The sequence below is a fragment of the Alexandromys fortis genome, unplaced genomic scaffold, assembly GCF_014885135.2.
Source record: "Alexandromys fortis isolate MF-2015 unplaced genomic scaffold, M_Fortis_MF-2015_v1.1 scaffold_54, whole genome shotgun sequence".
Classification (NCBI taxonomy): domain Eukaryota; kingdom Metazoa; phylum Chordata; class Mammalia; order Rodentia; family Cricetidae; genus Alexandromys; species Alexandromys fortis.
This window is the reverse complement of record NW_026067958.1, coordinates 4531077-4557825: the sequence shown is the minus strand read 5'-3', so window position 1 is coordinate 4557825 and position 26749 is coordinate 4531077. Positions and strand designations below refer to the sequence as shown.

The window sequence follows — 26749 nt, the reverse complement described above, 5'->3', positions numbered from 1 at the left end:
TCTCTGTTCCTCACAGCAAGAGAGAAGACACTTCATCACCCCTCCCCCGCCCGATGGAAGAGGCAGGCAGAGAGTTCTGGGCCAGTCTTGAGAGGTCTCCAGTCCAGGGAATCTGCTCGTGCCTGTCTGACACTGGCTCAAAGGGACCATGAGTTGCAGGACTCTGCCAGAGCTCTGGGAAGTCTGATGTCAAACTGAACCCCAACCTGCTGGTTAGGTGCTTAAGCAAAAGTTCTCAGCATGGCCATAAACAGGACCGAGCACACCAGCATGAATTAGCTAGCTACTAGTCACACGGCACAGTTGTAATTCTAGGAGCGGGTATTGTCTATGAACTCCCGTTGAGATTACGGCACTGCTGGACAGGATAGGAATGCTGGAATCACGTGCACTGAAAACCTTCCCTAAGTGCTACTGAACTTGTGGCTGCCACGACTGCTGTGAGCAGAGGTCTCTGAAGGTATTTCTTACGAAGGCATGATGTTCAGGAAGCCTGAAGCTTGGGACACACAGCAGGGTGCTGGAAAGTGTGACAGGATTAGCTCTTTACATCTAACCAACAAGTTAAATATTTTTTGATGTGAAAAATAATGACGAACAGGTTCTTAAGGTTGTTTGTGGAATCTGGGAATTTTTATTATTAATAACTCTTTGCCAGTTTGTGTGTGTATATCTGTCTATATTTATGTATGTGCATGCATGCATATCACAGCTGGAGGTCAGTCTCGGGTGCTGTTCCTCAGGGTATTTTACTGACCTGGAACTGCTTAGGCTGGACTGGTTGGCCAGCCAGTCTCTGAGGATCTGCCTGTCTCACCCCCAGAGCTGGAATATAAGGGCATACCACTCTGCTCAGCTGCTTTTGTGGGTTCTAGGGATCAAACTCAGGATCCTCATGCTTACAGGGCAAGCACTTTCCTGACCGAGCCCTCTCCTCCGTCTTCTTTCCAGTCTTTGTAAATGAAAACGTGCTGTGTTGCATGCCCGTTTCTGTTAGATTCCTAGCACCCACATGGAGGCTTCCAACCAGAGAGAACTCCAATTCCAGGGACCCGACACAACTCTTCTGACCACAGGCACCAGGAATGAATGTATATCCATATACATAAAATAACAATTTAAAAAACTTCAAAATTGGGAATTGAAGAAAAAACAATTACACACACACACACACACACACACACACACACACACACACCCTGTTTGAACCAAGTGATAAAGGCATCTTCTTTTTACTTTTACTAGAAATTGAGAGAAAAAAAATCAAGAAAGCAGCAAAAACCCCCTCTGATGAATGAGTACGCAAACTTGTGTCCAGGGGAAAAGTGAGGCCGCAAATGAAGTTCAGACAACCACACTGTCAATTAATTTATTAGGAACTCGTCCTTAGCTACTCCGAGCTTTCGGAGAAGCACCGCTGTATACTTAAACGTGGCTACACGTTACTCAGAACACCCTCAAAGCTGAGACCCTGAGGCAATACTTACATGCTCTTTGACTAGGAAGTAGTTAGTTACAATGACAAGGTACAAAAAATACTAAGCATGCAGCCCTTTATTTAGTTTTGCAAGGTCTCTGCTTACAGTTCTGTATGTTACATGGCTGTGTTATACAAATACAGTTATTTACAAAACCACTCGAGCTGTGCAAACTTGTAGCTTTTAAAAATGGATGGGCAGTGCCATTTCCGCCCATCCCAACATAGACTCCAAAGCATGCATAAAAATTAACTTTGGTGTAGGAAAACTACTCCATGTGCGGTCACATACAGTATTTTGATGTCTGTTTATATTTATATATTTACAAAATCTCCTCAGTGTACAGAACCGTACAGAAGTGTTTACGTTTTAAAATCCACAATGTAATAGTGTGGGTTACCAGGTCTAGGGAAACATAAAAAGGGGTTAAGATACTGCAACAAAAAAAAACCACTAAAGAATAATAATATATTTTTTTTAAGAAAAAAGGAAGAAGAAAATAAAAAGAAGGCAAAGAAAAAGAAAGCACACCTGCTTGGGCTAGCAAGTTGTCGTCCATCCTTCCGATGGCAGTGCAAGAGTTTGCTGAATGTCATCCTACGGGCTGTGCGCAAGCGCACTGGCTTAGAGTCTAGCATGCTACTTTCAAATGTACAATGCTGTAGTATCAAAAATGTTTTTGGCAAAAAAGATCTTGAAAGGAACCGTGAAGCTTTTGACAAAAATAGAAATCTGTAATAAAGCTAAATAACACTAAAATAAAAGAAAATATCATAATATATGCTTTACAATTTATATAGTCACACTTGTGTATCTCTCTGTTCACCTTTAGTCTCCGTAATGAAAAATATTTTTATACAAAACATACTGAAACTCTGGAATCATACATGTTTTACATGCACAGTACAGCCCGTCTCATGGTCTCCTGGCTCGCGCCGTACTCTCTTGGTTAACAGCACATGCTTTCTTCATTGAACAGGTACTGAATCTAGACAGTCGTCACTATGAAATTACAACAGCAACAGAGTGGGGAAAACAGGCTTGACTGCAACCTAGGAACTAACTCAGTGTTTAGCACACACTTTGCATGAAGCCTTGGACAGTACAGCAATATGGTACATTCTCTTGTGGAAACAGTTGTTCCAGACTGGCTAAAAATTTAGAAACAAGGATGGGATTCCACCTCGTGCCTAATAGGATCTGGCCTTTAAGAAGTTTCTTTTGCTGTGGACGGGGTGGCTTTGCTTGAACTTCCGTTCTGTGCTTTGTAGCTGGCGAGGCTAGGAGTATGGATGGTCCTGACGCCCCTGGCACCTTGATTCAGGGAAGTGGGGGAGGCAGGGGAGGGAGGGGATGAGGAGGAGGAGGAAGTAGGGGCGGCTCGGCCATTTTGAGTCTGCAGTGCAAATGAAAGGTGATGGCCTTTACCTGTGTGAGGCGGGCTCTGAAACTTTAAGGAGCCATTAGAGACAGAGGGGATGAGGGAGGTGGAGTGAGTGGGCCGTCCTGCTTGGGGGCTGAGAGGGGTAGAAGCAATCGATGGTTTAGTAGCAGGTGCACTGGGGAGGTTAGAGCTGTCACCACTAGCGGAGGGTAGAGAACTGCTTTTCCCAGAGCTGGGAGAAAGGGCTGGGATCTTAGAAGCAGGGAGGGAGGGGGAAGTAGGCTTACAATCCCCACCAGCTTTCTTAGCACTTCCATTAGCCTGCAAACAAAGATGGCGGGAGACACGCGGTCAGAAAGCTGGCAACACCATCAACACACAGGGCCTGGCAACACAGCCCTTCAGAGAACCATTCAGCACAAGAAAAACAAGGTTCAGTCAGTCGCGGCCTGAGCTACGCTTTGTGCTTATCTGGACCTGGCAGAAACCACCCCATGCACAGAGCGAAGAAGGAATGGAAGTGGCAGAAAGGGAGACCACACGTCACGGGTTGGGTTGGCCATGCATGGGGATTGGTGTTGGGGTGGGAAGCGTGAATGTGCTTTTAATGTGGGGGTGTTAATGTGACTTTAAAGCCGTCAACACAGATGTTAGTAGCGGTGACGTAAGAGCAGACCAATGACAGGCTGGTTTGTCTCTGCTTCCCAAGAGGTTTGATAAGTACTACATTCACCAAAGAAACCGCCACTGGCCTGGCACCATGTGTTAACAGTTAAGGTCTGGAGTCACAGAGGAAGAGATGTTTTATTGTAGGCATGCAAGAGTGTGGTGAAAGTTTAACACAGTCCTTTTTAGATCTTTTTCTCATGCCCCCAGATCCAGAATGTCTACATAAATGATATCTCACAAAGAAAACACGGTATTTGGTATAAACTAAGTCAGCAACTGGCTTCTTAATTGCAACAGCGTCCATCCAAAATTTGGTTTAAGGTAAAACTACCTGACGATATTGGCGGGGATCCTGCAGTTTGGACTGTTTGCTGGTTTTATCCAGGCTTCCGGGTCTGTTCTTAGAACTCATGGGGACTGGCATCCGGCTTGTCTGTGGGGTGGCACTGGAGCCCTGTGGAAGGACCGGTGAGGGAGGGGAGACAAAGAGAAGAAGGTGAGCAGATTGTTACTGAGACTGTCCCTCTAGGTGCAGAGAAGTTCAAGGGAAAAGCTAGCGCCCTACATGCAGGACAGACCCAGGAGACACCAACTGGGTTAATCAGAAGAATCAAACAGAATCAACAGCTCACTACCAATCAACTGGATTTTAATGTGAGTACCAACAGCACACGGCTGACCCCGCTTCCTGATACGGACCCAACACCAATCAGCAACAGAGGCACAAACAGAATTGATTAGCTGTTAGACACCTAGTTGCCGGTTGTTTTTGGAAGGCGATGGAGAAGGGAGGAAAGACGGGTACATGACGAATAGACAAAAAAAACGCGAGCCACCTGAAAGGAAGCGATTAAATCACAAGACACCGTTTGCTACTGTGATTATGACAGGCTTAAGAAGCAGCTGGATTTTTCCACTTTCCACAGACCAATATACCTTACGTGAAGCTGAAGATATGGACGTGGGGGGCTCTGGGGCAGGGGACACTTCATCCAGAACTAGCAAGGCCCGGGGAGAGACCTCTTGGGCTATGTGGGGCGAGCTTGCACCACAATCTCGGTTGGAAGAACATGGGGTATCAACTAGGGCCCTGGGGCTCATTTCGCTGATTGTGTTTTCAAGTTGCCTTATGGTCTGCTCCAGGCTGTCCAGAGTTCTGTACGTATTTTTCCTAATTTCATCCGTCCTTGAAGTCGGAGATGTGCCTTCAAGACTGAGCTGCTCTTGTCTCCTGGTCATGGTTTTCAGGGCATCTTCGGGCTGTGACCGGTTGATTTCAAACCTCTTGGCTTCTTTGTGCTGTTTCAAAGTGCCATCCTCTTCCTCTTCCTCATAGACCACCACCTGCAGAGTCTTCTTTCCCGTCTTAGTTCCTGTGCGGATTGCCTGAGTAAGAGCAGCAAGCTGCTTTTTAGGAAATTTGAATTTAAATTTTTTCTTGGGGCTCTCAAACTGGTCGTCAGTCACGTCACACTTGCGTCCCGAGTTTGGAGAATCTTCTGCGCTAAGTTTTCTCTGCTCAGCTTTATGAACTTCCTGCCCTCCTGGAGTCTGTGTCTCTGCTGAGGTGGAGTGGGGTTGTGATTGTGTCTCTGCCTTCTGTCCCCTCCTACCACTTCCTGAGTCAATCTGCTCAGGAGATGTGTGGGAGGTGGGTGGAACTCCAGTGTCTCCGTTTTCTTCCTCTTCCTCCTCCTCTATCTTTTCCTCTGTCATCATTCTCTCTAATTCCTCATCACATTCCTCAAAGATGGTGGAAAGTCTCTTATATGCGGATCGGATGTCCATGGGTTCATCAAAAATGATGATGACTGGCTTCTTGTCTAGGCACACGACTGGCTCTTCGCCTTCAGTCCCTTCTTGCTGAGAGGTAGCCTCTTTTCTTGCATCAATATTGACCGTCTGCACATCTTGTCCTTTTTGACTCACAATGTCATGGACCTCCCCACTGGACAGAACCTGGACAGCGGTTTTGGTGATCATGAAGGCGATGTTATCAGTGGTTGGGTGTTCCTCACTGGGAGAACTGGGAGTCGATTCTCCGTCTTCATTAGTGTTCGTATTAGCGTGCCTACCCACCTTGGATCTCAGGACAACTTGTCCAAGATCGGTCATGAGCATGTCATGATCTTGTGCTTTGACATCATGAATACTTAATTCTGTTGATCTAGTCAGTGGAGGAATGTGACTCTTATCTGTATTTTCCTGTCCTGGTTGGCCTGTCTCTTTTGCCTTTCCATAGTTCGCCTTCTGATTCTCGGTGTCAGGAACAGCGCACTGTGGTCCCGAGACCTTAGGCCCTTTGTGGATTTCACCTTCTAATGAATTCATGCCAGTGAAATTAAAATTGACCTTAGCCACATTTTTCTGGGAATACTCTCTACTGTCTCTGAATACATTCTTATTGGGTGTGGAATTCTCCTCCATGAAGGTGTCACCTCTACTTTCTGGTGTTCTTGATGTGTCAGGCATACTAGTCACCATTGGTTTTTCCCACTTGGGAGGGCCACTAGGTCTCAGAGCCCCTGCAGTAACCTGAGAGGCAAAGTGGAGAAAGGAAACCACACACATTAATCAGAAAAGGGTCTGCAAGGGTAGGTAATTAAATTGCATGGCATCAGTTGGAACCCAGATGCAGACACTCACCTTTTGAGATTCCACTTGGGGGCCATTTTCACATTCAACATCAGATTTTCGTACATCTTCATGGAAAAATTCCAAATTCTGGTAGGATAGTGTAGGACACGTTACTCCACAAACCACATGCGCCCACAGTGGACTATCACTATCGTTTAGTTACCTTTCCAAACATGCGTGTGGCCCAAGCACGTGTGTTACACACCAACCCGAACCCTGCAGCTGTTTATCTGGGGCTGCTTTGTTCTCCAACCTTCAAAACTGCCCTGTGCTCGCACAAGATCAAAGTCTACATTAGTGGAACATTCAAGGGTTTCCAGTTTTGTGGGGAGCAGGTAAGAGAATAAATGCAGCCATTACCAACTCTCTTTTTAACTCCTCACTGTCTGTGATCTTAGCAGAATCTAGTACCAGAATTGTAAGAAGCACACTGGAGGGCGTGGGCCAAGCAGAGACTAGGATTCTGAGATACAACTGCCTCTTAATGACGTGACTTTGGATACATCCTTTATTTCACGTCTCCATACTTGAAAGTTTTGGTTTTGCTATATCTATAAACTGAGGAACAGGAGCAGAGTTTTAAAAATGTCCCTTCCAACTCTTTTATGGAAATCATCCCATAAGGAGTTCTGTTTGGGTTGGTTGTCATACTCTGGGATTAAAAAAAAAAAATTCTTCCACGCTCCAGTGATAGATTGAAAATATCTTTATAGGTTATTAGTGTATTCAGATAACCTTCAAATTAATAACAGCCACTACGATTACATCTAAATTTGCAGTGCTAATACTCCACAGTTTGCAGTTCTCAATGACAGGGACATGTCCTGACAATTGAGTCATGGAGTGATTATGTTGTGCAAACATTTTAGTGTACCCTTACACTCACCAGATGTGTAGGCTACCACTGTGTGTGGCCTCAGGATGCTCTCAACAGATTCAACAAACCAGCACATAAAGCTGCTGCCCATGTAGCACAGGTAATTGTGCTATGGTGACTTTTGGCTTTCATGTAACTAGAAGTCTACTCTGAGACACCAATGCAGAGTTTAGAATATTACATACGCCAGTGACAGCTTTTATTATCCTTATCCCATCAGGCAGGAGAGGCAACTGTCTCTTTCATACATCAGCATCAAGTAGACCTGTTTAGACCACCATAAACCACCTCAGCACAACTGTGTGATGCAGGTGACTGACACCAGTTATGACTTCATTGGGTCACCACTGTAGATATGATCCATTGCTCGCCAAAACGTTATGCTACATGGTACATGGCCATAATCAGGGAGAAAAATTAGTGCAGGCATCTGAGGCCAAGATGGTAGCTGATGCAGCTTTTGTTCTCTCTATTTGAAGATGTAAAGATGCTCATGGGCGTCTCAGTCCCACTAAGACGCAGGATTGAAGGACCCAACAGCAGTGAGAGTCCTGGTAATCAGAGCATTTCATCTCAGGGCATTGTGTTCTTCTAGCCTGACTGGAAGAATAGTCCCAGGCCCTGTGCATCCCTAATAGTAGGATCTGTTCTCCTCTCAGGGTGCTGCTGCTGGCCCTTCTAGCTGAAGAATACCAAGAGGCCGTGATGTCTGTCACAAGGTGAAATACAATCCCAGTGATGGTCGTTTGTTTAAAGCGCTGACAATATCACAAAGCACAGTAACCCAGGCTGTGCCACAGTTAACACTACTGCTCTGGTTATGAGAGGAAGGAATAGTCACACGCATTCAAGGGATAGCACAAACAATACAAACAACAAAGTCAGCATTAACCACATGGAACACCATTAAAGACAAGGAACGAGGTGGGCCCACCGCCAGTCACCACCAGTTTACGTGCCTGCTCCCCATGTGGGTCCCCAGACGGGGCAGTACTGCTGCTGCAATAGAATGTATGTTTTTCTGTGGGATTTTAAATTCAGATTATAAAGCAACTAATGTAGCACATAAAAGATTTTAAGGAGAATATTAAATGACGATCCAGCCCAACCTTTCAGTTCCAAACATGCATCCAGGTAAGTTTACTCCCAATAAGACAGGACTGGGTGTGTGTAAGCTCAAGTCCCCTGCCACGCCCATTTACTGGGGGTGGGAGAGGAGGGCAGAGGGGCAGGGCTGGCATCTGCCATGTCTACTGCTAAATATTTCCAGTCTCGTTCTGTAATGTGTATATTTGAATACAATTTAGGTAGCTGAGTTGAAGAGTAATTCAGATTTCGCACAGATAATTGCATTTTATCAATGGGCTAGAAAAAAAAAAGGAATAGATTCATCAGAGCAAGCACATGGGCTTCAGGAAAACTTGGTCACAGCTGTCCTAGAAACTGACAGTGACTTCTCAGGCATGGATGGTCACAATTTTGCACGAACGGCAACCACCCTCTTTAGTATTTGCTTCTAAGCCCCAGGATTTATACGGCAGGGATGGCTGGGGAAGCAAGCCCCTTGTTATGGATAATAAGCAGAAGAGAGACCCAGTCACTAGAAGCCGTGTGAAGGACCAGGCTGGAGCTTCATGAGGGCAGGAGGAAAACAATGGAGAAAGACATTTAAGTTATGGAATGGGAGGCGAATAGGCCACAAAGAGGTTAATAATGACAAACTGGGGGCGGGGTACGAAGTGATTCACCTATTGAGTTTAATGATCCAAAATGAGTGCCTGACCTACAAACAAACCCAGTGTTGGGCACTCAACAGTGACCACTGGTGTTCCCATAGCAACTTGCTTCCAATCAGAGCTATCATCAGGCATGGACTTCAAACTTCAAGCAAGAACTGCAGGCAATATCAGAGCCAATTAGAAAAGTCTGCAATGACACTGTGGTTATCAGGGGACCTTTGGGAGGTATGAAGTTTCCAGTTAGTGTTCTAGAATGTTCACATTGGTCCAAACACAACATACCAGGCCCTGCCAGGGGCCTTCTACAAGTTAGTAGTAATAAAGCTGTATAGGAAAATTACTCACACGGAATGAACAAGCAACCTGTTTCTGGGCTGATATTATGGGTTTACTTTTCTGTGTGAGACAGCTTTGCCTGTCATTGTCTAACAACCTCTAGGTATGTAAGACATCCTCTGCCTGCTGACGGTTTCATCTGTCTACCGGCAGATCACTTCACACTCGGGCTCTGTGACGGCGGCAGGCCAGAGCCGAGCAGGTTCCCTGAAGACTTAGATTTTTCCCTCTGTGGTCTGATACTTTACCTCACTGAGTCTGCCTATATAGGAGCTAAGGAGTCCATGTGGGGTAGGTACAGTAGGCCACCCTGCAGCTTTTCTCTTACTATTGTTTCTCTTTATTGAGAATTAAGTGGTGTCCCTGATTCCTGAAATATCTGTTTTCCGGTGGGAAATGTTAGGACTCAGGTTGGTTCACCTTTTTGTCCTTAATTAACACGAGAAGTCTCTGAGTCCCCAAACCCCAGGTGCTCTGGATTCAGCTTCACACACTGTAGTTGACCTCGGTGCCGCCAGTGTTCTCTTCAGCAGGGATCATGCTTTGCTACACACCCTGGATGCCTCTTCGAAGTCACAAGTATATTATTTTAGCGTTAAAACTGCACTTACTCATTTTAAAAAATATACCTCAAAATTGGCAATAATTTGTAAGGATCCCGTTTGGCATACTTCAGTGTGTATACAGGTATGCTTCTATGAGTCTAAACTTTCATGAGATAGGTTGGAAATGAGAAAAAAAGTTGCATTTACTTAGTTATTTATTTTTGGTTTTTGTTGTTGTTGTTTCTAACGAGCTGGACCGAAGCACTTGGAAGGTTTACATTCTCTATTTGGGGACGCTATTGTCTTGCTTTTGCAAATGGCTACTGTGTGGTGCTCACAGGGAACAATTCTGACTTTGGAAACAAGTCAGATATTTCTAATCTCACTGTAAACCTGTTTCTCTGTTAGTTTCAAAAGACAAGGGAGAGAGCAAAACAGGAAGGCCGCGTGCGAGAGGTCAAGGGCAAGAGTGCGTGTTAGTAGCAGAGCAGGGCAGGGCTGTCTGACTGTGTGGAAAGTTCACAGCTGCCATGTGTTACCTTCTTCTCCTTGGCTGGGACTGTGGCGCCTGGCCTAGTGTCTTTAAGGTGGCTGTCAGCTCGGGACTGCTCAGCATGACTGTTTGGATTTACATCCATAAAGGAACACTTCTGGAATGCCTAAGGAATTAAAATACTGAGGTTAACAGGGGTCCAGGTGTATGGAGCAGAAAAGAGGCAGGAATCCAAAGACACAGGGTTCCCAACCCTGGTCCTGCATGCAGGTTCCTGCTAGGAGGCAGCATCCTGAAATCCTGTATTGCAGAAGTCTTCAAGTTGGCCCCTGGCTGAGCTCTAAACAACAACAAAAAAATCCTTATAAAGATGAAATGGACAGAGCCCTAGGAACTGTTAATACCCTTGGGCTGTAGGTGCGGCTCAGTGAGAGGTGCATGCTTGCAGGCATGAAACTCGGCTCGGGATCTCGCATCAAGGGGGGAAAAGGCTCTCACATGCACTTGAGGTGACTTAGTGTTGCTTTTCGTCTTGACCTTTTTATGTTGGCAAATACATGAACAAATCAAGAAGAGATGAAAAGATCTTTATGGTCTTCATTTCTTATCAGCTTTATTGACATGATAGAAAGAAAACCTCACAAGACATATTCAACTTAGAAAGAAAGAATGCACACCCGTTCATCTCTGAAACAGTCGCAAATCCCACACTCAGTGTGGCTTCCTTTCCAAGCAGCGAACGCCTTTAGCACCACGTGATCCTGAATGGCCAAGGAGCTGCCAAGCTCTGGACATATGAGTGGGCCCGCAGCTGGCTCATGTGAGCAGGGCCAGGGAGACTAGTTCATAGAGAGAGCGGAAGTACTGCTTCTCTCTGTCAGGTGACAGGGTTGGGGACATCGGGAGAGTCTCTTGGCACCGTGACTGTGGAGTTCACTGCTGCTTGGTCTGAGCTAAGCATGGTTGTGCAGCCAGCAGCCAGCACAACCGAGCGCCAGCGCAGCCGGCTCACTCAAGAGAACTAGTAAACAAGAGCCTGGGTGTACGGCATTCTCCACACAAATGCTGTAGTCATTCTCATGTGCAGTTAGCATGAAAAAGAACTTACTGAAGTGAATAATCTTAAATAATTGCCTACTATTCTCTCTATGTCAAATGTTGACGTCTGGAAACACCTCAGTAGGCAGAAAGAAGAATTTGTGACTTTGCCAAGTGAGCATTCTAGCGTCTGTCCTAACATCAGGACATAGCTGACTGACAACGGGGACCCTCTTGTGCCTTCACTGCTTGCTGTCTCTGTTTTGGTCATCTTTGCCCTCCGTGCTGTTTGTTCCTTAAGCAGTGAGTCCTGGCTAGTCTGAGATATGCCTGACTTATCTACAGGCTGCCGATTGAGACTGTGTCCTTTGAGCTGTTAGAAGTTATATTTCCAAGCCTGAATTTTCTTCTGATGCCGGGTCACCTGAACACAGGGCTCTATTTAATGGAAACTACCCTTAGAGGGGACTGAAGAGTCTCCTTGTCATGCCGGGGGTCTGCCAAGAGCACACATAGGCAAACTAACTGGACCGACAGAGCTAGAGAATTTCAGTCTCTGTTATTACTAGTCACTTATAGAGCAAGAAGCCAGGTATCCGATACCCTACTCCTGGAAAGGGATCTGCACAGAAGACACTGAAGACATAGGTCTCTAAACATGGGGGAGGCCATCTCAAATGGTAGCTAGAAGTATCTATGACAAATATATGATTTCTATTGGAGTGTTAAGATTGGAACATTTAAAAGTCTAATGGTTACTAACTATAAATCTGTTTCTTGTCAGGAAGTTTCTGACCACTGTGAGAATACATGGAGTTTGCTTGGTGGAGAGCTTGACCTAGGACAATCTGTGAGCTTGGGCGAGTAGTCAAAGGGTTCACCACCCAATGGAACACTCTGGAGACCCACTTTCCTTATAAGGAGCTCAATTTTGGCAGCTATTATCATGAATATGATGAAAACCAGAGCAGATGCACTATCACAAAACTGACATGGTATAAAGTTTCCCCCATTCCACATGAAGAAGTTAGATTCCCTGGGCTGCACCAACCACATGGGCGGCAAGAAGATGACATGTTTTGGAGCCCCACACAGGATCCAGTCTCGCAGAAGCAAAAATGTCCGTAAAAAGTGCACGTCAAAAAAAAAAAAATCCAGAATTTGGTCTAGGAATTATGTATGTATCTAATGAGGTGAGTTCCCAGAACATGCTGGTAGGGAAGAGTCACATTCATGACAGGGACATGGCGTGGCCTTGGGTATAGACCCTGCAATCTGTTCTCAGTCCTGGCAGAGAACTGTGCCAGTAAATACTTTAAAAAAAGAAAAGAAAAACAGAAACAAAACCAAAAACCCTAATAATATACTCTCAATAGGCAAGGAAAATAGAAAAAAAATAGAATATTCTTTTTTTTTTTTTTGATTTTCGAGACAGGGTTTCTCCGTAGCTTTTGGTTCCTGTCCTGGAACTAGGTCTTGTAGTCCAGGCTGGCCTTGAACTCACAGAGATCTGCCTGCCTCTGCCTCCCGAGTGCTGGGATTAAAGGCGTGCGCCACCATCGCCGGGCAAAATAGACTATTCTTATCACTTAGAGCTCTACGGAGGTCTGCAACTGATTTTGCTATGTAAACTTTACAGAATTGCTTTGAAAATGGTCTCTACCTACACATCTTCCAGGTGCCCAGAGAGGTGGCTGGCTCTCAGCTTGGAAAAATGGAGGCCAGGACTAAAAGGCACAATTAGTATATGCTAGCTCCAGCGCCCTTTACCAGCCCCGACAGGTAACAAACCTGTGGGCTCCAAGGCTTGAGAAGCCCAGATGAGAACTCAGAGAGGCAATGCTAGAAGTCACCTCAGCTACATACCTGGAGTTCTGCCATGATTTTGTCTCCTTCTTCTTCTTCCTCCTCTTCATCCTTGGCGGAAGAGGTCGGGACTGGTGGTGAGGACGGGGCCCAGGCTGAGGCTGGCTCCTCTGCGGGACATTTTGTAGCTCTAGTCTGTGGGACTGGCCCAGGGTCTTCACTGCTCACCTAGAGGGGATTCAAACCACATACACTGGTCAGACTACATGGATTCTCAATTCCTCTTGCTCTTCCAGCCAAAAAGCTGCTTGATTTCCTTGCATTTAGCTTGTGTTTGTTTACATAAGTTGTCACATTGGTGAATGGTTTGAAGAATTATAAAACTGCAAATTCCCCACATTTATAAAAGGCCCTCCCCAAATTGCATTTCCAATTGGAAATTGTCCTTTTTCATTTAATACAGGGACAAGGCTTTCCAAGTGTAAGCTAAGCTCACTGTTTTATGCTGATACCCGCAGCTACGACGGCTGATCCACTACCTAGGTAAGACTGTGTCTCTTCCCACCCCACTTTAGGTTAATGATGCCCCACCAGGGAAAGCAGCTGGTGATATGCATTCATATTGCCCCACGGTGCCCAGGCTCGGCCAATAGCACTGGCCGACAGTCTCCATCTGGCGCACTTTCTGGAGATCTAGGTGAACTGAATTGATTTTTAATGTTCGGCCAGCTAGAACTGTCTGCACCTAGAAATCAGTTTGCCAGGACTCGACCCATCAGACCTTAGACACAGTCTCCTTTCTGCTGGTGTAGACCACATCGCCGGACCTTGTGGTGGTGAGTCCTGACCCAGGAAGGTAACTTCTTCGTGGGGGTGGGGGTGGAGGAGGGGGTGACTTTCCCCCTAGCTTGTCCAATTCCTGCTCCGAATTTGGAGAATCTTCTGGAAAAGATTATGCCATTTCAAAGATAATCTCTTTTGAAGATGCATCTGGTGTATACAGACGCAATAATAATAACAACGTAAAACTCTCTATTCTCATCATAGACCAATGACTAAGGGGACAGCCTTCACAACAGACTGAAATGAACTCACAGAAAGCCCCGGCATATGTGACCTCCCTTTTTGCTAACTCAGTTCTCTCATCTCTTACATAACTACATACAACATACTACTACAACAGACCTTCCATTGGGGTGTTCTGGGAATGAAATGATACATAAACATATATACAATCATCGGCTTATTGGGAATGCAATGCAAACTAGTGGATTTATTATTAAGTGAATTTCTTGGTACATATAAAAACTTAGGGGCACTGGAAAAGTGAAAAAAATTGGGAAACTAAAGTTAAGTCTCAAACCCTTTGCCAGGCTTCAAAGCCTCAGTCCAAGCCTGAAAGAGTAATAATAAGAATTTACATAGCTACGGGGATAGACTCTAGCTAAAGAGGGGAGAGGTGCAGAGGAAATGGGGACAAAGAATAAAGACAAAGAAAACGTGGAACTCTGGGGAGAAGGGTCATGGTGAAGGGTTAGGAAAGATGCCTTGTTGGCAATGTGAGGGACACAGTATTAAAAATCAGAATTTACAGCATTGTTAGGGGACATGGATATCTCTCAGCTCTACCTCCTGTTCAGGAAAGCCATTTCTCACCCAAAGGTTAATTTAGCAGCCTGGCTTCTGCTTTTTCTCTACCTGAGACCCACAGACTCACCAAACCAAAACCCGTAACTGATTTCTAGAGTTTTCTCTTATTCTCTCTATAGACTTGGCTTGGACTCCAAGGGGTATATTTTGCTTTTCTGGGAAACTGAGACTTGTTTTGAGGAGATTCTTCAGTTTCTGCTTTGAGTTGTAATGAAAACCTGGGTAAGTCATGAGTCTTCCTAAAGGGGTGTGGCTTCAAGGCTGCCTTGACTTAGAGCATCCGTCCAGGGTTTGCCAAGGCTGAAAATAGAGGTCTGTCTTCTCAGTGCCCTGAGGATAGACTCCTTCCTTGACCCAACTTTAGTCAAGTTCCTTCAGCCTCCTTCTTGACTGGACCCTGCCTGGCTACGGAGCCTAGATTTATCGGACAATCCTATTGTCAGCTTAGCAAGGATCTCTCCAGGCCTGATACTTCTCTCTCGTTTACTTCAAGAATAAAATTGAAATGAAATTCGTGCCCTGGCAACGTGCAAGCATGCATGGGCAGCACGTACATGGTGGTTGTGTTGAACTGTCTATATTGGGTTTCATGGTCTAAGTTGATGAGGATGACTGACCAGGTCTGGTGTCCTTAAGAGGGCACCAGATCTTATTATAGATGGATGTGAGCCACCATGTAGTTGCTGGGAATTGAACTCAGGACATTTGGAAGAGTAGGCAGTTCTCTTAACCACTGAGCCATCTCTCCAGCCCCATTTACTACAAGACTCTTGAACAAAATTTTCCCTGCTATTTTGAACAAACATCTACTGAATAATTTTTATTTAACAATGACTGAGGCTATGGTGTTCAAATTTTCCATCAAATTTTTCCTATCTATCCATTACCTGTGTAGTTTAGTAATACACCTATGAAGGTTTTATAATACCTTGTATGGAAACTTTTGTTTTTATGCATCTATAAATGCATTAAAAATCCCTCTTTCTTACACACAGATACATAGAGAGACAAACACACACACACACAGAGACACACTCGCGCGCGCACACACACATTGCTAGAAATCAGCACTTACAGCTACAGGTGACTGCTACATATTCTGGGTGAGCTGTGTACTAGTGAACTATCTCTGGTAATTTTTTGTTATTTTGTTTTGTTTTTTAAGTAGGAAATAGCAATGAACTAAATAAAAATATTCATGCTGGTAACTGAACAATTTATGCAGGAATTTGAAATTTTTATTTACTTTTGGTTTCTTGAGACAGGGTTTCTCTGTGTAGCCCTGTCTATCCTCAAAATCAGAGATCCACCTGCCTCTACCTCCCAAGTGCTGGGATTAAAGACATGTGCTACCACTGCCCACTGGGAATTTTTAATCTGCAAGTAAAAGGTGAAAATGAGACATATCTTTACAAAATGTGTGCTATATTTGTGGTGCCATAAATAACAAAAATATGAGAATTATATGAAACACCAACAGACTGTGAACAGATTAATAATGGAGAAGACAATTATATAAGGTAGAAATGTATTGAGATGGGTCGGAAATTCTCTCCAGGGCCCTGAGGAGAAAAGTCAGCTTTGGAGAATAATGGCCCCTGCAGCATCTTGACCTCCTCGGGAAATTTCTTTTGTGGAGAGATTGCATTGTGCTTATGTGTGGTAGTGTTGTCTACGGCCTGCACATGGAGGTCAGAAGACAGGAGTTCATTCTCCCTTCTCCTACTACATGAACTCAGGTTGTTAGGCTTGGTGGCAAGTGATGGCCTGCTGAGCCATGGAGATTCTCAGAAAGTGAGACATGGTCCTGCCATTGCATAGAAGCCTATATGAGTGATAAACTCTGATCTGAGGCCAGGGAGCCCGCACATCTCTGCAAGGCCTGCTGTAGGCTGGCCCTTACCGGACAGCTCCTGCTTGTCACCAGTGGCGTCAGCCTTCGACCCTGGGGTGGAAGCTGGAGGCATCTCCAGGTTAGGAATGGATTTCATGATGTTGGCCTGAGCTTCTTCCAGCAGCTTCTCAAACTCTTTCCCATTATATTGTTCGAGATTTTGCCTTTTTTCTTCCCATTTCCTTTCTGCTTTCTGCAGGAAAATAACAATTGCAGCTAGTTTAAAAACTAGAGAGAAGACTTAGGTTATAGATTTTATGCTAATGAGCCAAAAGGGGTTCAGCACAGTTAAAGTGTTGATAATGCCCTGGTCCATCTGAGGCTGTCTGCCATCTTATATCACCACACAGCCCAGACCCATCGAGCTGCTTTAGCCTCTGCGACACTCATCCACAGAAAAGCTATCTCGGAAGCTCAAATCTACCTCTTGACAATCACTCGGCACTCACCATATACTCTGTCAATGCTAAATTAAAATGGGAAGGGATGTTGCTTCCAAAGGTGTTTTCTACTCTACTTTGTTTTCTAAATTCAACTTTCATTGCAAAAGGAATGTTTAAACAAACAACAGAAACACAAACACTCCCTAAGAACCACAGTAAGAACCGAAGTCCCGGTTTTACAATCCCCCACTCATGTATTGAAATATGATAAGGCACTCTATTCATATGTACAATTTTATGTTTTTATGCATTAGCTGAAAAAATAATTAAGTTAAAAAAATCCTTTGATGTAATTCTAATTCTGCTCAAGACACTATATGACTTCTGGGTTATCCTTTCTTTCTTATAAAATGGGGCGGGTGTTGTTTTAGATTATCTGCTAGCTCTAGACCAATGTGGTCAAGTGTCATGGTAGAGATGCAGTCAAGACTTTTAAACAAACAGAAGGCCTACCGCCACCACCATCAGTCTCCCGTGCTTTCCCTCCCCAGCACCGAGCACTTGGCATGGACTTGGCGAGCCAGAAACAGCTGAGCCTGCCTCACTGCTGACCCAAAGGCTATAAGACAGAAAGAATCAGTGAAAGAATAACGCTTGCCTGATTTGTCATGGCCCAGGTGACAGAAAGGCCCTGGGCCTCCCTACCCATGCTCAGGGCGTTTTCAGACACAGCGCCTAAGTGTCCTTCTACATCATGAAATACACACATCTTACGGACAACTGTGTCTTCCAGGCTTTTAGTAAATGTTTATAAAATAAAAGTGTTGTCACGGTGACATCCTTTAAGTAAGGAAATACACACACCCCACCCCTACCCCACCCTGCCCCCAGTGCTGGGGATAGAGCGAAACTCCACCCACCACCTCCCATCCCTTCCTCCGCAATTTTTATATAAGTGACACGGATCCAGGCACTGCATGTGGAATGGAAACTACCCCTTGTCTAGAGGCCATGTGACTGTGGCTATGGAAGTTTTAAGAGGTCATCCCAGCATACCTGGAGTTATCAGCTGGTGACATGTAAGACAGGCGAGGGTGGGTATGACCAGGTTGCTGGGGACAGAGCTGGGGAAAGGCTCTGGGATTAGGGGAAAGTGAGGGCTGGGGAAGCAAAATGTATTTAAAATAATATGCTTTTTTTGTATGTCCTTTATTTTCCCAGTGATGGGAACCCAGGAAGCAGCAGATGCTCAGTTTTGTTGTCCTGCTCCCAGCATCTTCCTGTGTAACCCAGGCTGCCCTCGAACTCCCAGCCTTCCTGCTTTAGCCTTTCCACTACCACAGCACAGGTGCTGCCTGCCATGGCCACTGCTCCGTTTCCATCCTTAGACTATGAAAACTTCCCATTCGGCTCCTGCCATTCCAGACCCATCTTATCAGTTGACTCTGTATTGTCCCTGGATTTCCTGGAGATAGAAAACTCACTACTGTCAGACCTTCCATGTTCTCCAGTACCTCTACATCGCACTCCCAGGGAACTTGCACTGGCTTCCAGGTTCTCCCAGTCAACATACAACCAGCTAAACTGGTTTTACTCCCCGCCTTCCTTCTTTTCCAGGAACGCTCTAGCCCAGAATGCCTTCCTCCACATCTTGTCCTGGTTAGTTTTCTGTCAGCCTGACACAAGCGTGAGTTATCTGGAAAGAGGACCCTCAGTTGAGAAAGCGTCTCCATGCTCCATAAGATGGCCTGTAGGCAAGTCTGCAGACACTTGCTTGACGAATGATTGACATGGAGAGGCTCAGCCCACTGGGGGGCTGGGGTATATAAGAAAGCAGATTGAGCAAACCACGGGGAACAAGCCAGTAAGCCGTGTTCCTCCACAGTGTCTGCTTCAGTTCCTGCTTTGGGCTTTTGCTTTGAGTTCCTTCCTTGGCTTCCCTCAGTGGATAGTGACCCAGGATATGTAAGTCAAATAAACCCTTCCCTAAACAAATCTCTTTTGGTCATGGTGTTTATCACACGAGCAGAAAGCAAGCTAAGACAGTGCCTTTTTTGCTTACTCAGATTCTAGTGGCTTCACGAAGGGAGGTGAGCCCTCTCCAAAGCTCCATTAGCATGGAGGCTCTGTGTATACTGGCTCAGAACTCGCACAGGCCTCATTTCCCTAGAAGCTTGTACTCAGCCCCATCAAGTGGACATACCAGATCCCAGATCAGCTCCTGTGGGAGCTGGCGGATGCTTCCTAGCCGGTCTTTCCCCATGAGAGCTCCCTGCTCACATTTACCAACATATCCCTGACCCATCTTACTCCAGGTTAGGGGGCATCCTTACACCCGACGACCTTCTCTCAACCCTACTCCTGTGTTCTGTTCCCAGAAAAATCTAAAAACAAGCAACAACAACAAAACCCCTAAATATCTAAAAAAAAGCTATCTTTAGTCACCTATATCTTTGATCCTTTTTATATTCATATGAATGCAGTCCTACTCATATATGTATATAATACATATCCATACATTGGTATTTAAATATACAGCAGTCAGAATATAAACCCTCTGCCTGCAGGGAGGACATGGGTGTGAGAAATGGAAATCGGACTCTACCTCAATGGACACCGCCCTGTTCTTGGCACTCACACTGTGGATTTCTTCAATGAACAAGCTCTGCATGGAGGAACCATTCATTGGGGTTTGAGGGGACTGGGGGGCTGGAGCTGACTGTGGTGCAGAGGTTGCTTCCTGTGTGATCGCTGTGGAACTGGCTGTATGGGAGCCAGTCCCTCCAGGCAAGTTCTGGGCCACATTCAGCAAGGCTGAGGAGTGTTGGGAGGGCTGCATGACCACAGGGGAGCTCTGTACATGGTGAACCGTCATGGTGGACACAGGCACCACTTCTGACTTCACATCGCCGGGGCCTCCGATGCTGCTGTGGACGGACTGCCCAGGCACATGGACTGTCTCCTCCTGATGCTTCAGGACCTCTGCAGCTGTGGCCTTCTCCATGGCAACATACTGTGCAGCTTGGGCTGCATCTGTGCCTTTCAGGAGCCCATCAGTGACATGCCTAGGAGAGACCAAGTACAGCAGTGTAAATGGTGACCGGTGTCCCTCTGTGTTCTCTCTGTGGTATATTTGAATGCCATGCCAGTTTAGGTGAAAATATTAAAGAACTCAACGGTGAAGGTTATCTTAGCAATGTTCCAAAGCCATATGGGCTTTTGCAGTTCTTTCTTCAAAAGATGGTTTCGTGTGTGTGTGTATGTGTGTTCTCATTGATGTGCGTGTGTTTGTGTGTGAATTCAGACACACATGAGCCATCTTCACACAGAGAGCAGAGGATAACCTGTGGAGTCTCAGTCCTTACTTTCCCCCTTGTCCGAGGCTGGATTTCATTGCTGCTGTTGATGCCAGTGTGGTCATCAATGCCAGCATAGCCTGTGAGCTTTTGAAGACTTACCCGTCTCTGCCTCCCATCTGGTCACAGGTGTATTCATGCTACGGCACCTGGTACTACTGGGGTTCTAAGGATTTGAACACAGGTCCTCAGGCTTTGTGGCAAGTGCCCTTACCCATTGAGCCCTGCTATCAGCCCCAGGAGATAGTCTTTTCCCTTTATGGTAATACTATACCAGACTGAGACTGGCCCCTCACTGTTTGGTGGTGACAAGTGAAAGTGAGCACACATTTATCAATATTCACTCTTCCACCTGATTTTGGCCTGTGAAGCCCTCAAATACACTCAATTCTCAGTCAGAAGCTCCTAGAAGCCTTCAAATTCTTGGACTGTGAGCCATGTTAGCCTGTGTCTTACCTTATTGCTGTCTTTCCCTATATTTGGACTCAATCAAGCCTTTCAAATTCAAGGCCTACTGTGACTGTGAACCGAGGTATGTTTTGTTCCCCATCTTCCTGAACATGCTGTGCAAATGTTCTACAACTCATTTATATCCATGTGCTTGGGTTCTGAGACAAAGTCTATGTGTAGCTTAGGCTGACCTTGAACTTGTGATCCTCCTGAAGGCTGGGATTATGAGTGTGTGCCACCTTCCCTGGTTCTCTGGGAGTCATTCAAAGTTCTATGTCTATTTTCACATTGGCTGCAGTTGAAAAGACAAGGATCTTTGGAAGCACACACGTGTGTTTGAACGTCAGTTCTCACATGTTTTAGAATGTCAGGGACATTGCCACTTTGAGTCTCAGGTACTTCTGTAGAACGTTAGCATGGCAGTAAAGACAGTGCCTTCTTATAGCCAAGAGGGATGGCTCATGACTTGGCAGTAAAGACAGTGCCTTCTTATAGCCAAGAGGGATGGCTCATGACTTTAATCCCAGCACTCAGGGGGCAGAGGCAGGTGGATCTCTGGGTTTGAGGTCAATCTGGTCTACAGAGTGAGTTCCAGGACAGGCAGGGCTACACAGAGAAACCCCGTCTTGAAAAATAAACAGAGATAGTGCCTTCTATGAGGAGTGTGTGTGTTTGGGTTAATACTGTAAAGGCATGTATCAAGAAACGTATCAAGTACACAAGGGACCCCACGTTTTAATTTGTCTGGCACTCTCTTCTTACTAGAATGCTTTCTCTTTTCTCTGATTTGAACAAAAGACACTGCATTCTATCACTTTCTTCTGCTATGCACATCTGTGTGTCTTTTGCTTTTTATAGGCTTCTTAAGTCTCCAAGTCACTGAATATTCAAAGCACATGATCCCATCTTCTTCAAGACCTGTATTCTCTGGTGCTAAGACAAATACTCAGCTTAGTCACCCGGTGCTGGGTATAAGAACACCTTTAACTGGTTTCCAAAGAGAAGAGAGAAGGACACTGCTTCCTGCCAGCCCACGGTTTTCATTTAATGGGGTTGGCTTAGTTTAGACTTCATGGCTGTCACATTGGGTAACAGCTTACTGAAGACATAATTTAACTGATCTTATTCAGTTAAGTGGAGGAGAGAGTCCACTTGGTAAGAGGAAATGAATGACATTACGAGAAGGAGTAACAGTACAGCTTCTTCCTGGACAGTCTATGTGGACTTAGAATTCCTTTCGCATCTGGCATTTCTGAAGTTGACTATTCCTGCTTTGGAGAGTTATCTTGTTGAGGTCTGTTATTTTTAGAAAAATCGAATCTGCTTCTTACGACTAGTTATCCATCCTAAAGTTAACTGCATACCCAATATAATTTTCTTCTAAAGCTGATAGAGTGATTATAGTCAGGGAAGAAAATTTTTACAAATTTCTGACATTACTTCCACCTGGGAATTATTTTTTTCTTTGTTTATTTGTTTGTGTGTGGTGGTGTTTATGGCTGAACACATCCTAGGCAAGTGTTCTACCACTGAGCTACACCCCTGCCTCCGTAAGCACGGTTTCAATGGGTTTGATGATTCTAGAACTTTTTCATTAAAAGTTGCGGATCAGGCAGTGATTCCTCTGGATCTTTCTTCACATTAGTGATCTTTGCCAAGCAGGTCCACTCAAGCATGCACGTCTTTCCTTGGTGGACCTGATTCCCTTGGGTATCAGATTCCCAGATACTCTTTCAGTAGATAAACACTTGGCTCGGTTTTTCTAACTGAAGTCTACTACACCCCCAAGGCGAAGGAGGCTAATAGAGTATTTTAATTTGTTCTTTACCTACAAATTGTTACATTTAATTTTTAAAACTACTTACCTTTTATTTCTAAATTCATTAATTTCATAGTAGTGGGAATCAAGTCCAACACATGGCTAACAATGGAAAAGCCTATGATGGGTCCAGTGCAAAGGTCCGCACTGAAGGAATCATGCCCCCAAGCCATGTTGTAACAGATGTTGAGATTGTGAGCAGGGTGCCATGAATAAGAGGTGATGAGTCACGATGCTACCAGAAGTAGGCCCCTGGAGAAGGGCAGGACCCTAGAGCCCTCCTCCTCACCCACCCCAGTAGGGCCCCGACAGTCACCTCCGCAACATCGTCAGGACATCCGTCATGCTTCTCACTCGCTTCAGGAGGCTGTCCAGCTTGTGCGGTTCTTCCTTCAAGAACCTCACGGCCTCCACTTCTATGCGCAGGACGGCACGCATCTTATTTTGCAAAGTTGGAAATTCTCCTACAGGCCAAACCAGCAGTGTGTTATGGGATAGGAAGGCAGAATAACCATACCCATCCCACGCCTGGGACCTAGGGTAGCCCAGAGAAGTACCTTGCCTACACATGTCGGGAGACAGTGGCTAAGAGCACAGATGGTGACCTCAGACAAGGTCACAACCCCTCTAGATCCATTCCCTGTATATTATGGATACAGTCAACTGAAAGTTAGGGTCATTTTCAAGAATTGGTATGTCTGTCAGGTGCAGTAAAAGTGAACAGACATTTTTAATTGTATCACTCAGTTTCCATCTTCAGCTCCCTCTCTGAGGGTCCTCTAAGAAGTCCCAACTCAATCTTTCACTGTCTGAAAGATTATTTATTAAATATTTATTTGAAACAAGGTTTTACTATTTCCCTGTACTGGTCTCAATTATGTTCAAGGTATCCTCCTGCCTCAACCTCTTGAATAGCTGGGATGACAGGTTCATATTTGAAGATTCTTACACATCCCAGGAAACATGATTCCAACTTCCCTTCCTGCAGAAGCCTCACCTTTGAGGGTGGCCACAGCTTCCCCCACTTGGCGCAGGAGGAACGCTCCATCCTCCACATCTTTCAGCGTCACCACGCGGCCAGTGGATGAAGAGTCCTTCTTCAAGTCCTCAACGAAGTCCTCCAGTTCGCTGTGGGGGAGGGGGTCAGATAGCAGAGGAACTGAGCACAGAGGGTCTCAGGAAGGGCAGGTGAAGGAGCAGGGCACGCCCTTCCATGTCCCAGCTCCACCTTGGGTTTCCATGGAGGTGGAGGGAGTGCAGTAGATGGTACTTTGTTTTGGAACCTTGCATAGAGGTGTAAGGCAGCTTCAGGAAGGTTCTCCTCTGCCTGTCACTTGAGGCCCAGGTTGGCCAGTGATGTGTGTGGTGAGGGGAGTGGCATGTGGCTTGCAGAAGATATTCTTAATTTTCAAGGGTGCTCATGCCAGCCAAGGGAGCAATGAGTACACTTGGTGATCAGGAGGGGAGGGAGAGAAAAACAAAGGGAAGAAAGTGGTAATAGACTAGAAATGGAAGCGGGCAGTGTGCAGGGGCGGCATGAGCCAGTTACTCCAACAGAAGGAAATCAGACAATCGGGCTTCTCAGCTTTGGTATCTGACATTTTGGACCAGATAATTTCTTTCAGTGCAGGACTGTCTTGTGCACCGAATGATGTTACACTGTGTTCCTGGCCTCTACCCATTGAGTGCTAATAGCAAACGACCCCAAATTCCAGTCATTTGTGACACACGTGAATGTCCCTCGACATTGTCTAATGTCCTTTGGCGAAAGCAAAACCAACCTCAAAATTCCCTAATAGATAACCTCTAGTGTATCTGATAGTCCCACCAATAATGACTGCCTCTCTTCTTACGGCTAAGCACTCACATAAGATCTGATTTTCGGTGTGTGTGTGTGTTTCTTCCACTTGAAACAACAAAAACAATCTGTCCAGGCATCTTTACTCACTTCCCCATGTGTTTGCATCCTTTCAGTTTGCCTGCAAATTTGAGAAAAAGCTGTTTTTTTTTTTAAAAGATTAGTGAAGCTAGCGTGCTGAGAAACACATGACCACTAGGTGGCAGCAAGTGATTAGCGACTGTGCCTCCCAGTGCCTTCCCTAGTGGAGCAGGCAGAGGAGGGTCACTGAGGAGGTGATAGGACTCCTTTCCTCTAGGTAAAGTGGAGGGAGCTAGGGTAGCTGCAGGAGGCAGTCCAGAGCTCAGAGTATACACTTATTAAGGATGAAGTCACACACAACCAATCTGACCTCTTCTGACTCTTACGAGAAGTCCATCAGAGGACACGTCCCTAGAGTTGCTTCTCTTGTTTTACTGTGGGTTCCCATGATCTTGTTATGCACAGCCCAGACAGACATGCAGCAAGTCTCCAGAGCAGGAGTATGGTCTATAGAAGGTGCCGTGCAAATAGGAATGGAACGATTCAAGCATGAGATGTCATAATCACCTTGTCCCCAGTTTTCCTGCCAATCCCAACCCCTTCTCTACAGATGTCCCACACTTTCCTGGTCAAGAGACATGTTGCCATGGGGACAGTAGAGTTTCCCAGGCCTTAACAGAGGGACACTTGGAGCCACAGATACCAGGGCCAGCAGATCTCTGATGTACACAGAGATAAAGAGGAGGACAGTACCAACTAAGAAGAGCACCCTGTAAACAGTTTTTCTTCCCAGGTGGCCAGCACTCACCATAGCTTCTTGACAATCCTCTCCTCTTCATGGAGGTACTTCTGTCTCTCCTGCTCCACCAGGGTGCGCTGGCGTTGCACCGGGTCCTCCAGTCTCTGCATTGTCTCCTTCACTTTGCTACTGATTTCCAGCTCAGCCTTCTTCATCATTGCCCTCAGAATCTCCTGGTTTTGCAGCTGCGGGACAAAAGAAATCAGCTTCCATTGGCTTCGCCTGTCTGCCATCGTGAGGCCTGAATGCCTTGCAGTCTTCAGAAACAGGCTTAGAGAAAAACTACAGCTGAATCTTTATTTTGGTAAGAAAGACAAGAAAGCAAGGCCTGGCTACAGTATCGCTTCCTCGAGGAACGGCTGAGCTCCAGCAGGCAACTGACAGCTGAACTTCAATTTGTGTCTATCAAAAAGGTAGAATCTTTTCTACTCTTCCACTACTGTTACACACACACACACACACACACACACACACACACACACACACGGTGCAAACTCTGATGGACATGGTTTTATAGAGAAGAGCCAAGTAGATCAATCAACCCCAATCCTTAGCCCCCTAGAGACCAGGGCAGCCACCCAGACTTTCTTGCCCTCTGTTTTACTTTTCTCTGATGATTTTGGATTTGCTTGCCTTGGCAGGATTACGTGAGACTCTTGTGTATACTCAACAACCACTGGCTTGACAGGAATTTTTCAGAATGTGTTTTAAAAGTGAATCTGTACTCTCTGGTTTGTTTGGCTCCGTGTCTCAATACCATGGAGTCATAGCTCCTTACCATGTGGCTCTCAGTATTGATGGTGACAGTGATAATGAGTCCAGAGGAGACCAAGGCTCTTGGAAATTCACTAATTTCACTGGATTTGACAAAGACCGCATGTGAACCTAAGCCCATAATTCGCATACAATTTTCAGAGCTCACTGGTTTTTCATCTCATGGAGCAGACAGCATGCATGTTTGCAGTCAGGTGTCATAAGACACTTGTCAACACTTGCATCCTTGGGGCACAGCAATGAGTCTTTCATACGTCTGGGAAGTGAGCACCTTCCCTCAGCCTCAGCAGCCGCGATTCCATTATATTCACTACGTTATCCCTACGTCCCCCGGAAACACCAGAGAGTCCTTCAGTTATTTGAATTGTTTTCTGGACCCTTCTCCACTACAAGCTATCACCTCACAGGGTGGGGATGCTGTTGTCATCGGCCCCATTGTATCTTCACACTGAAGGGAAGGACAGTTTGACCATGGTACCATTTGTTCAGAGCCTCACTGTGGTCTCCATTACCCAAGTAAAGAATAAGCTGGGTCACAGGTATAAGGCACCACTGGGTCCCAACGTCAGTGCAAGATTCTGTGTGGCGCTTACTGGCTAAAGATGGCCATGGATGCTACAAGTTCCCAGGACTGTTAATAAGGAAGTGTGGTAACAGGGCAGTGCCTTTGCCTGATTGTGAGGATTTAGTCAGACAATTTAAAAACATGGTTAGGGAAGACTCTGGTACAAACCTAACTCTGA

The 26749-nt window shown here is 45.6% G+C and overlaps 1 protein-coding gene across 17 annotated transcripts in view; it reads right to left on the bottom strand.

Moving 5' to 3' along the window:
* Positions 1-1355: 1355 nt before the first annotated feature.
* The window catches only part of Kiaa1217 (KIAA1217 ortholog), a 479642-nt gene continuing 454248 nt past the window's right edge, over positions 1356-26749 (bottom strand). For 9 of the 17 annotated variants that reach the window (XM_050152633.1, XM_050152631.1, XM_050152632.1 and 6 more), the window contains 12 exons: positions 25242-25417; positions 23552-23682; positions 22871-23018; positions 19535-19994; positions 16556-16739; positions 13784-13944; positions 13063-13230; positions 10205-10324; positions 6178-6255; positions 4468-6066; positions 3863-3985; positions 1356-3183 (listed from right to left, as the gene is read on the bottom strand). In XM_050152633.1, coding sequence (XP_050008590.1) covers positions 2686-3183; positions 3863-3985; positions 4468-6066; positions 6178-6255; positions 10205-10324; positions 13063-13230; positions 13784-13944; positions 16556-16739; positions 19535-19994; positions 22871-23018; positions 23552-23682; positions 25242-25417 — 3846 coding nt within the window. In that variant the 3' untranslated portion in view covers positions 1356-2685. Of the gene's footprint in view, positions 3986-4467; positions 6067-6177; positions 6256-10204; positions 10325-13062; positions 13231-13783; positions 13945-16555; positions 16740-19534; positions 19995-22870; positions 23019-23551; positions 23683-25241; positions 25418-26749 lie in introns of all 17 variants that reach the window. The other 8 variants (XM_050152627.1, XM_050152629.1, XM_050152641.1 and 5 more) reach the window with 6 other exon arrangements.